The sequence below is a fragment of the Thalassophryne amazonica genome, chromosome 3, assembly GCF_902500255.1.
Source record: "Thalassophryne amazonica chromosome 3, fThaAma1.1, whole genome shotgun sequence".
NCBI classification, from domain to species: Eukaryota; Metazoa; Chordata; class Actinopteri; order Batrachoidiformes; family Batrachoididae; genus Thalassophryne; species Thalassophryne amazonica.
Window position 1 is genome coordinate 38,467,697 of NC_047105.1, and position 12,831 is coordinate 38,480,527.

The 12,831-nt window shown below is 40.4% G+C and overlaps 1 protein-coding gene across 1 annotated transcript in view; it reads right to left on the minus strand.

Moving 5' to 3' along the window:
• Positions 1-12,831, minus strand: part of LOC117506558 (cadherin-22-like) — a 766,928-nt gene that overhangs the window by 358,684 nt on the left and 395,413 nt on the right. The window contains exon 3 of the mRNA XM_034166074.1: positions 11,078-12,221. Within this exon, the coding sequence (XP_034021965.1) occupies positions 11,078-11,302 (225 nt within the window). The 5' untranslated portion in view covers positions 11,303-12,221. The remainder of the gene's footprint in view (positions 1-11,077; positions 12,222-12,831) is intronic.

The window sequence follows — 12,831 nt, forward strand, 5'->3', positions numbered from 1 at the left end:
TTAACTTTAACTAGTAATGACTTCATGACTTTCTTTGCTAATAAAATTTTAACTATTAGAGAAAAAATTAGTCATAACCATCCCAAAGACATATCGTTCTCTTTGGCTGCTTTCAGTGATGCCGGTATTTGGTCTCTCCAATTGTTCTGTCTGAGTTATTTTCATTAGTTACTTCATCCAAACCATCAACATGTCTATTAGACCCCATTCCTACCAGGCTGCTCAAGGAAGCCCTACCATTAATTATTGCTTCGATCTTAAATATGATCAATCTGTCTTTATTAGTTGGCTATGTACCACAGGCTTTTAAGGTGGCAGTAATTAAACCATTACTTAAAAAGCCATCACTTGACCCAGCTATCTTAGCTAATTATAGGCCAATCTCCAACCTTCCTTTTCTCTCAGAAATTCTTGAAAGGGTAGTTGTAAAACAGCTAACTGATCATCTGCAGAGGAATGGTCTATTTGAAGAGTTTCAGTCAGGGTTTAGAATTCATCATAGTACAGAAACAGCATTAGTGAAGGTTACAAATGATCTTCTTATAGCCTCAGACAGTGGACTCATCTCTGTGCTTGTTCTGTTAGACCTCAGTGCTGCTTTTGATACTGTTGACCACAAAATTTTATTACAGAGATTAGAGCATGCCATAGGTATTAAAGGCACTGCGCTGTGGTGGTTTGAATCATATTTATCTAATAGATTACAATTTGTTCATGTAAATGGGGAATCTTCTTCACAGACTAAGGTTAATTATGGAGTTCCACAAGGTTCTGTGCTAGGACCAATTTTATTCACTTTATACATGCTTCCCTTAGGCAGTATTAGACAGCATTGCTTAAATTTTCATTGTTAAGCAGATGATACTCAGCTTTATCTATCCATGAAGCCAGAGGACACACACCAATTAGCTAAACTGCAGGATTGTCTTACAGACATAAAGACATGGATGACCTCTAATTTCTTGCTTTTAAACTCAGATAAAACTGAAGTTATTGTACTTGGCCCCACAAATCTTAGAAACATGGTGTCTAGCCAGATCCTTACTCTGGATGGCATTACCCTGACCTCTAGTAATACTGTGAGAAATCTTGGAGTCATTTTTGATCAGGATATGTCATTCAATGCGCATATTAAACAAATATGTAGGACTGCTTTTTTGCATTTGCACAATATCTCTAAAATTAGAAAGGTCTTGTCTCAGAGTGATGCTGAAAAACTAATTCATGCATTTATTTCCTCTAGGCTGGACTATTGTAATTCATTATTATCAGGTTGTCCTAAAGGTTCCCTGAAAAGCCTTCAGTTAATTCAAAATGCTGCAGCTAGAGTACTGACAGGGACTAGAAGGAGAGAGCATATCTCACCCATATTGGCTTCCTGTTAATTCTAGAATAGAATTTAAAATTCTTCTTCTTACTTATAAGGTTTTGAATAATCAGGTCCCATCTTATCTTAGGGACCTCATAGTACCATATCACCCCAATAGAGCGCTTCGCTCTCAGACTGCAGGCTTACTTGTAGTTCCTAGGGTTTGTAAGAGTAGAATGGGAGGCAGAGCCTTCAGCTTTCAGGCTCCTCTCCTCTGGAACCAGCTCCCAATTCAGATCAGGGAGACAGACACCCTCTCTACTTTTAAGATTAGGCTTAAAACTTTCCTTTTTGCTAAAGCTTATAGTTAGGGCTGGATCAGGTGACCCTGAACCATCCCTTAGTTATGCTGCTATAGACTTAGACTGCTGGGGGGTTCCCATGATGCACTGAGTGTTTCTTTCTCTTTTTGCTCTGTATGCACCACTCTGCATTTAATCATTAGTGATTGATCTCTGCTCCCCTCCACAGCATGTCTTTTTCCTGGTTCTCTCCCTCAGCCCCAACCAGTCCCAGCAGAAGACTGCCCCTCCCTGAGCCTGGTTCTGCTGGAGGTTTCTTCCTGTTAAAAGGGAGTTTTTCCTTCCCACTGTCGCCAAGTGCTTGCTCACAGGGGGTCATTTTGACAGTTGGGGTTTTTCTGTAATTATTGTATGGCTTTGCCTTGCAATATGAAGCGCCTTCGGGCAACTGTTTGTTGTGATTTGGCGCTATATAAATGAAATGATTTGATTTGATTTGATTTGATTTTCACAGGTGTTGAAATACTTATTTGCATCAGTAACATACAAATAAATTATAAAAAAAAAAAAAAATCATACATTGTGATTTCCGGATTTTTTTTTTTTTTAGGTTATGTCTCTCACAGTGGACATGCACCTAAGATGAAAATTTCAGATCCCTCCATGATTTCTAAGCGGGAGAACTTGCTAAATAGCAGGGTGTTCAAATACTTATTTTCCTCACTGTATATTGTTAAAATCAATATATTTTGGGAGTTAAAAAAAAACAGCTCAACAACAATTTACTGGTCAGATAACATCACTACATGAAAACATCCATGCATGCAGGAAGAGCTGAAGCACCTGAACGCAAAAACAGCATGTTTACTTTTCAGCCAAGGGGATAAAAAAATGTATGACTCAATTACTTTGATTTCTTTTATGATATATATTCTTATATTCATGATTATTGACATAAATCATTCATTCTCCAAATTCAGTGTTGTTGATTTATTTTCAATTGAATGGTTGCGGGCTTTATTTCAATATTTTTGCAGCAGTTTGCAAATAATTTTATCCTGAAATAAATGAAAAAAGCGGGGACATCTCCTCACTGATGTGTTCAAACGTGCCACAAATGATTGGATGACTCACTGATGTGAAGGATATAACTTCAGTAACACTATCATCCTAACACAGCTATCATGATGTTCCCAATCGGGTTACACACACTTCTTTCTAAAGCGCTAAGGACCTCATACACTGATTGTTCTTGTCAGTATGAGCAATCGCTTAAACTTCTAATAACCATGCAGCGCAATATGTATGTCAGCTAAACTAAAGAGTTAAAATGATGTTTGAAAGGCCAACAGATGGTGCACACGTTTTATGTATGATAGAAATTGCATTGCAATTGTTGCCTGTATCCGGTTCTACTCGACTTCTAAAGGCAATACTTCGACAAAAGGAGTGCCACAAAATGTCCAAATCGAGATGTAAACAAGCTCACTGAAAGACTGTGTAAACAGTTGGTCGATAGCCCACAACAATGGGCTCCTTGAGCTCCGACAGCACTACAAAGCAAAGTGGATCAGAGAACAATGAGGCCCTGAGCTATCTGTCAGGAGAGAAAGAACAGAAATGTGGGAGTGAAATAAAACTCCAAACCGTAGTAACTCCTACATTAGACACCTTTTACCACCAAAAAAAAAAAAACCTGATTGATACTGTGATCTTCTCACCGTGAATTGTAATAATAATGGTATTGTGTGTCAAATCATATTTTATTGACTTTGATTGACTTTGATTAACTATTGTGGTACGATGAAAAGCCAACTCCTGCATTAAAGAAATGACAATCTCTTGCAGAATAATTATAAATGATTTATAACCTATACAGACAGATAACAGATGCTGATGAAAAAGTATAGAGAAGGCCAGAAGGAGCTGTACAGTGTGTTTGTAGATTTAGAGAAAGCTTATGACAGGGTGCTAAGAGGAGTTGTGGTATTGTCTGAAGAAGTCTGGAGTGGCAGAAAAGTATGTGAGGGTAGTGCAGGACATGTACAATGATAATGTGACACCGGTGAGATGTGCAGCTGGAATGACAGATTCATTCAAGGGGGAGGTGGCATTACACCAAGGGTCAGCTCTGAGTGCCTTCTTGTTTGCAGTGGTGATGGACAAGTTGATGGATGAGATCAGACACGAGTCTCCACGGATTATGATGTTTGCAGATGACATTATAATCTGTAGTGAGAGTAGAGAGCAGGTTGAGTCTAACCTGCAGATGTGGAGATATGCTCTGGACAGAACGGGAATGAAAGTTAGTAGGAGCAAGACTGAGTACATGTGTGTGAATGAGAGGGAGCCCAGTGGAACAGTGCGGTTACAAGGAGGAGAGGTGGTGAAAGTAGATGAGTTTAAATACTTGGGGTCAACTGTCCAAAGTAATGGAGAGTGTGGTATAGAGGTGATGAAGCGAGTGCAGGCAGGGTGGAGTGGGTGGAGAAAGGTGGCAGAAGTGATTTGTGCCCGAAGAATATCTGAAAGAGTGAAGGGTAATGTTAACAAGACAGTAGTGAGACCTATTCCACAATTTCTCGGATAGTCACACGACTTAAAAGCCACTGAAAGCCGTCTGAGTCTTCTGAATGGTGGAAGAGGTGAACATGTCACAACATGTCCTGTGAGACTTCAACACGGAGGTGCTTTTGCTCCGCCATCAGCTTCGTGCCAAAGCCATCGGCATGAATTTCGCTGCAACTCTTTTCATGGTAAAATCTTCTGTCACAGTGGAATGTGCCGAAAAAGTGCTGATATCCACCTCTTCTGCAATTTCCCGTTTAGTCACACGACGGTCCCACATCACCATAGCGTTCACTTTGGAAATGATCTTGTTGGGAAGGTGTCGTAGCACGGACCCACAACAGGGGGCGCAAATGAACGGACAATGAGTAAGCCAAAAGGTAACAATTTAATGTTGTGATGTTACACAACGAAACGTGTCTTAATTTCACAGTCAATAAACACCAGGTGAAGTGTGGGCAGGCTCGAAGATAGAAGACGCCCGACGAGAGAGAAGCCGCGTCCCACACGGCTTCCACCACCAACGGCCTGAAGAACACCGGAGCCGCCAAGTCCCGAGTCCCCAGGTGGCCTCTGTCTTCGACTGTCGACCCTGGTACTGCTGGCAGAAAGCAGAAATATGATGTGTGAGTGTGAGTCCGCACACTCAGTAATCTATAGTCCAGATACCGTTAGGAGGGAGCACCTCCACCTCCAAATCACACACACTCGTGCAGCTCCTGTTTGTCCCTCTTCTGGGTCTTCACAGGAATGCGACTGCACACAGAACAAAGTTAGACAGCGTATTAGTCAGCAGAGAAATTACCTTGGTTCTGGTAGTCGATTTCTCGGCGGGGAGGTGGAGTTGCAGTCCGGCTTTTATGGTAGTGATGATAACGAGTGACAGCTGGTGCAGAGGATGAGTGACAGCTGTCACTTCTTCTGGGTCTGGCGCCCTCTCGTGCTTGGAGCCCGCACTCCAAGCAGGGCGCCCTCTGGTGGTGGTGGGCCAGCAGTACCTCCTCTTCAGCGGCCCACACAACAGATCTGGTCATTTCAGCATGTTGATGGCCAACGGGAGCGCGGCTCGCTCTCTACCGTTGTGCGGACGTCTTTAAACCAGTTGTACCGCTCCTTAATCTGTGTGATGCCCATAGCATCATCACCGAAAGCCGTCTGAATAATCCGAATGGTTTCCACCTGGCTGTCGCCCAGTTTCTGGCAAAATTTGATGCAGTCGCGCTGCGCCAGTCGTTCCGCCATTTCCTTGCAAAGAAAAAATGACGAGAGACTTCACCCATCCTCACACAAAGGCTGCTTACAAGCAAATGACGCAATCGACAGGCGTGAAAAAATTCACGCATGCGCACAAAGGTTCAAGGTTGGATAACGCAAGCACACGTGTTTCAAATCCATCAAGTTTTTGAAAAAAATAAGAAGGTCAGATACTTTTCTAACAGACCTCGTATAGGGAGAAGGATGCTGAGGGTGGAGCCATCAGGCAGGAGGAGAAGAGAGAGGGATCCATTTTATTTAATTTTTTTTTTTTTTTTTTTTTATGCAACTTAGCTGTTCAGCTCAGCATCAGTGTCACCATGCAAATTGTGTGCCCACATGTGGGTCATCTGAGATCAGACTTTCCAAATAGAAATGCATACACTGCAATTTTGTGGCATTGCTTGATGGAGGCTCTCCCACAGATGTTTCAAAGTTGGCATCATCTGCATTCATGTATCATAAGAAAATTGTTCAGGAATTAAGAAGAGATTTACAGCACCTCAAATGCTGTTTTACTCTGATTGCGTTTTATATATGTATACTGTTAGAATAATGGAAAAGTGTTACCAGTGTTGTTATTCATAACCATACATAGGTCTGCTGCTTTCAGTCTACTAATTTCCGTACTGGTGAGGTTGCAGCAGTCATGATGTATGTGCTCCACCTGCAGTCTGCGAGAGATGCACTATGAAACCGTGCATGATTCAAAGAGAAGCTGAACCTTAACTAAAGTCTAAAACAATGGATTGAGATTCAAGTAAAATAAGTAAAAATTTCCACTTTTTCCCACAGTGATCCCCCCATACAGATTATGCAACACATACAATTCACTTTCAGCTCTATAATTCATGTGGAACTTCATCAAAGGACTTTTTTTTTCTTCCTTTTTTGAAACCCCAAATACTGTTTTGTCCTGATAATTGAAATTATTTTCTCTACTACTACATGACTATTTTTGCAATCATTACATTTACTTTACATTTGTCTTATTTATTTATTTATTTTGGAACTGCTTTGCATTGCGTTTATAATGCTTTTTAAAGCTGTCCTTCAATCCTATATGGGTGACTTTTCATGAGTGCCTGAGAAAATACAACCCAAAAAAAAATTATGGAATCACCGGCCTCAGAGGATGTTCATTCAGTTGTTTAATTTTGTAGAAAAAAAGCAGATCACAGACATGACACAAAACTAAAGTCATTTCAAATGGCAACTTTCTGGCTTTAAGAAACACTATAAGAAATCAAGAAAAGAAGATTGTGGCAGTCAGTAACGGTTACTTTTGTAGACCAAGCAGAGGAAAAAAATATGGAATCACTCAATTCTGAGGAAAAAATTATGGAATCACCCTGTAAATTTTCATCCCCCAAATTAACACCTGCATCAAATCAGATCTGCTCATTGACATTGACCCTATGCCATGACATTGACCCTATGTGTCTTTTTGCAAGGAATGTTTTTGTAGTTTTTGCTCTATGGCAAGATGCATTATCATCTTGAAAAATGATTTCATCATCCCCAAACATCCTTTCAATTGTCCAAAATATCAACATAAACTTGTGCATTTATTGATGATGTAATGACAGCCATCTCCCCAGTGCCTTTACCTGACATGCAGCCCCATATCATCAATGACTGTGGAAATTTACATGTTCTCTTCAGGCAGTCATCTTTATAAATCTCATTGGAAAGGCACCAAACAAAAGTTCCAGCATCATCACCTTGCCCAATGCAGATTCGAGATTCATCACTGAATATGACTTTCATCCAGTCATCCACAGTCCACAATTGCTTTTCCTTAGCCCATTGTAACCTTGTTTTTTTCTGTTTAGGTGTTAATGATGCCTTTCGTTTAGCTTTTCTGTATGTAAATCCCATTTCCTTTAGGCGGTTTCTTACAGTTCGGTCACAGACGTTGACTCCAGTTTCCTCCCATTCGTTCCTCATTTGTTTTGTTGTACATTTTTCGATTTTTGAGACATATTGCTTTAAGTTTTCTGTCTTGACGCTTTGATGTCTTCCTTGGTCTACCAGTATGTTTGCCTTTAACAACCTTCCCATGTTGTTTGTATTTGGTCCAGAGTTTAGACACAGCTGACTGTGAACAACCAACATCTTTTGCAACATTGCGTGATGATTTACTCTCTTTTAAGAGTTTGATAATCCTCTCCTTTGTTTCAATTGACATCTCTCGTGTTGGAGCCATGATTCATGTCAGTCCACTTGGTGCAACAGCTCTCCAAGGTGTGTTCACTCCTTTTTAGATGCAGACTAATGAGCAGATCTGATATGATGCAGGTGTTAGTTTTGGGGATGAAAATTTACAGGGTGATTCCATAATTTTTTCCTCAGAATTGAGTGATTCCATATTTTTTTCCTCTGCTTGGTCTAAAAAAGTAACCGTTACTGACTGCCACAATCTTTTTTTCTTGATTTCTTATAGTGTTTCTTAAAGCCAGAAAGTTGCCATTTGAAATGACTTTAGTTTTGTGTCATGTCTGTGATCTGCTTTTTTTCTACAAAATTAAACAACTGAATGAACATCCTCCAAGGCCGGTGATTCCATAATTTTTGCCAGGGGTTGTAATCACACTTAACCACTCTGAGAACAATGCATGAAGATATCATTCAAAATTTTATGACGTCATAAAATAAATAGACTGCAGCTGTGGTCACACTCGGTATTGGCAAAGTGGATTTTATGTGTGCAGTATGACAGGGTGGTTGTGACTCAGGAACTTCTAATATGGTTTAATTCAGAGGAATCAAATGAAGACATTGTCAGAGCTGGCTGTTTTGATGTTGTCGACTAAACACCACCACAAATGCCCTGACACGCCTGTAAGAACAAAGAACATTTTTTTTTAAAGAAGTTCAGGAAGAGTTACAGGATTTGGCAGAGGATAGGCTAGTGTGGAATGAGCTGCTTGGTCTGCTGCCACCGGATAAGTGGCAGGAAATGAATGTGTCATTTTGACTGTGTTAGTTCCTAAGCCAGCTGTGAAATATAATTCCCCCAGCATTTCCTGGGTCTTCCTCTCGGCCTCCTAACCAGTTGGCCATGCCTGGAAGACCTCCCTAGGGAGACGACCAGAGGGCATCCTCACCAGAAATACCTGAACCACCTCAGATGGCTCCTTTTTTATTAATTTATTTAGCCAGGTTAGTCCCATTGAGACCAAGACCTTTTTTTCAAGGAATACCTGGACAATTATAAAGTTTCCAATTCATCTAACCTGCATATGTTTAAATGTGGGAGGAAACAGGAGCACCTGGAGGAAACCCACTCAAACACGAAGAAAATATGCAAACTCCACACAGAAAGGCCACAGGTGGGAATCAAACCAATGACTTTCTTGCTGTGAGGCAAGAGTGCGAAATATTAAGCCACCGTGCTGCCCAATGTGATGTGAAGAAGCAGTGGCTGTACTCTGAGTACTTCCCGGATTGTCGAGCTTCTCACCTTGTCCAGGAATGTAAGCCCAGATACCAACTATACCAACAAAACTGTTTAAGGACCTGTGGCCCATCCTTGGGCCGACTGTGCTGGAAATTATTCATCTTTCTTTAACTACTGGATCTGTTCCTAAATGTTTCAAATCAAATCAAATCAAAAATGTTTCAGACTTGACTAGTCGTTCTCACTGTGTTTTGTACAGTAACACTACCTCTAACCTTAGTGACATGAAATTTGAGGTTACACAGGGGTCCGTCTTAGGCCCCCTGCTTTTCTCCCTTTATATAGCACCCCTTGGGCACATATAGCGGTGTTTTGGGATTACCTTTCACTGCTGTGCTGATGATACTCAGTTATACATGCCGATAACTGTGGGTAATCTGATTCACATAAAATCCTTAGAAGATTGTGTTGCATCAGTGAAAAGATGGATGTCTAGAAACTTCCTACTTTTAAACTCTGATAAGACTGAAATGATGGTTCTTGGACCAGTGAGACATCCGCATCAATATGACCAGTTAACGCTTAGCCTAGGCTCGTGTGTTATACATCACACTGACAAAGTGAGGAACCTTGGGGTAATTTCTGATCCTATATTTTCCTTTGACCTCCACATTAGATATATTACGAGGACTGTTTTCTTCCACCTGTGAAATATAGCGAAGATTCATCCCATCCTGTCTATGGCTGATGCTGAGACCCTGATCCATGCTTTTATCTGTTCTAGATTGGACTACTGCAATGTTCTATTTTCTGGTTTACTGCAGTCCAGCATTAGGGCTCTCCAATTGGTTCAAAATGCTGCAGCCAGACTTTTGACATGAAGCAGAAAGTTCGACCATATTACACACATTTTGGCGTCTCTTCACTGGCTTCCTGTTCCAGTGAGATCAGATTTTAAGGTTCTGCTACTCGTCTATAAAACTGTTTACGGACTGGCACCTCCCTACTTAGCTGACCTAATTAAACCTTACGTACCGGCCCGGGCTTTATGTTCTCAGGGTGCAGGACTACTTTGTGTCCCTAGGGTGAATAAGTAGTCTGTGGGTCACAGAGCTTTCTCTTATTGTGCCCCTGTTTTGTGGAATGATCTCCCTGGATCAATAAAACAGTCAGATTCTGTGGAGATTTTCAAGTCCAGACTTAAGACGTACTTATTTTCCCTTTCGTATAGCTAGCATACTGGCATAGTATAGTTCTACGCTTTTTACTGTTTTAATTAATTTTATTAGTAAATGGAGCATGCAGCGGCCTCAACTTTACCTAAATTCTGGGTCTTTTAGTGAAGCTTAGGGCTAGTAGCCGGCAATGACCTTGGTATTTCCTGTTTTTCTTGTTGTTTAATGCTGGCAAATTATTCTGTATTTCTTGTCTTTCTGATGCCTGATTCTGTTTTTTTTTTTTTTTCTCTCTCTCTGTTTAAGGTGCAGCTCCATCCAGACATGGGTGTGGTATTTGTGCTGGAGACCCTCCTGTCCTGTGCACCAACATCATTTCCTATATATTCATTTTGTGAATTGTTTCTGTAATTTATGTCTGTAGCATGACCCAAGCAGAGGGTCACTACTTTGAGTCTGGTCTGGTTGAGGTTTCTTCCTCAGAGGGAGTGTTTCCTTACCACTGCTGCTCTGGGGGTTAGTAAGGTTAGACCTTACTTGTGTGAAGCACCTTGAGGCAACTGTGTTGTGATTTGGCACTATATAAATGGAAATAAATTGAAATTTGTTATACAGGATGACCCAAGATAAACAGAACCCATAGAAGTTGTAATAAATCCTACAAATATTTGCAAATTTCTTGAAAATTTCTTGAAATTGGCTAAACTTCAGCCTGTGTATGATCTTGTTGGGGAAGACAATTGGAACAATAGTCTTCCCCAACATGCCTTGGTCAACCAAGGAAAAGACATTTTGCCTGGAGGCCTGTTTCACCAACAAATAATACCATTTGGAGCATCATTTTGAAAGAATGTAACTTTTATGCAAAGTGTCCAAGATAACTGAAACTTTGAGGAATGATCGTACACAGACTGAAGTTCAAGTCCAGTAAATTTACAAATTTTATGGGTTCTGTTTTTTTTGTTTTTTTTTGGGGGGGGGGGGGTCACCCTATATGATGTTTGCTCAAGGTAACGAACAGTATTTTCTCATCCAGATATTTACATCATAAAATGAAATGTCTTACCTTTCCTACATACAGCGGCTCCGTTCCTGTGTACTCCTCTACTACAAAGAACTGGTTCCAGACCCATCCTCTTTTAACCCGTTCCAGGGACGAGGGCCCTGACTGCTGCTTCATCCCACCAGAAGCCAAACTGCTAGTCCTTGAAGGTTCACACCACCCAAAGTTACAGCAACTAAGAAGGCCTAATGTTGGCAAAACTGTCCAAGCTGTCAAAAAAAGAGCCATTGTAATGGAAACAAAAATAAATAAAATAAAATAAAAATAAGATATGACCTAGCCCTACATTGAATGTAAAATATGCAGAAAGGTTAGGTTTTAGTGAAGGCGTTCAAGCTTATAAAAATATACAGCTCAGCCAGGGAAAGCTGAAAATGTGTTGGATGTTAATCCACAGGGCCTTGGATCATCCTGAAGTCTTCTGCTGAACATAGGGCAGCTCATTCAGCATATTGGATTCATAACTGCAGGGATCTGCTTTGTATTGGAGCATTGTCAGCCATTCACGGCATGAAGCAGTGAACAGAATGTTGGTATGAATTCACAAAAGTAAATCCGAGCCCCCCTCAAAAAAAAAAAAAAAAACTCCTTTTGAAGCTTTGAATTTTTGAATGGAGCAAACAGCTAGACTAGTTGTGTGCTCACTGGAGAAACGAGGGCACAGGGATTCAATTGTGTTGAGGAGGAAGAGTGACAGTTCCCTTTCATTCTTGGCTTAGCCTTTAAAAAAACAAAAACAAAAGCAAAAACAACTTGAAAAGCTTCCAAATTCACTTCATGCCTTTTAGTCAAAGGAACTCGTGTCTTGCAGTGATCATTGAATGTCAGTTCCAAAGGTCAGTGTGGTTTCTTCAGTGTTTCAGGTGCTTTACTTCTATTGTGTCCATTTTATAGTGACATTATTTAACAGTTATGTAAGTCATCTGTCGTCCACTTCCTGAGAAAACTGGCTTTTCCTGTTAAAGCACAATTCTTGAAGTGAGAAAAATCCAACTGATTTCACTGTCTGTGGCTTTGTTTGATCCTGGACAGCTTCTTTCCCCCTCTGAAGCAATCCACTGGTTTAGAAAGTTCACTGTTCAGCGATCCGGTGGTATTTCCTTATCTTGACAGCTCCATCAATGATTCAGGCTGGAAAAGAACAAACCTGCAAGACAGAAAATATTTTATTTTTATCATATTTGACTATTTGTCTGATAGAACATCATCCTGAACAATTCGAATGGCGTCGACAACAACATTCAATTGTTTTCATTTCACATAATTAAATATTCTGCCAAGGAAAGTATGTTTATCTTGTAATTTGCCTTAGTTAGTTTGTTGGTTAGTTAGTTAGCAGGGTATGAAACATTTTTTATTTAAATTTCACAGATAAGTAAGCCTGGGGTCAAGAAAGATCTCACTCAGTTTTGCTGCAAATTTCTTTAACAAGGGGTGGGGCTTGCCTTTGGTCTTTGATCTTGGGTCATTTGCATTATATTCCTTTGATCCTAACTTTGATTTTTGATTGAGATCCTAACAGAAACCATCATGATTACAGGACCAAAGGAATGACAGTTAGGTATCATGCTGCTTAATTAACTAACCAACTAACGAACTGCAACAAATATTGACATTTCATGGCAAGGTGGGACTGGAGTTAAGAAATAGCTCATTAAATTTTGTGGAAAGTTTCTTTATCAAGGGTTGGAGCTTGCCTTCTGTCTTTGATCTGGTTTATTTTGAGTCAGTTTCCTCTGATCCTAACTTTTATCTAT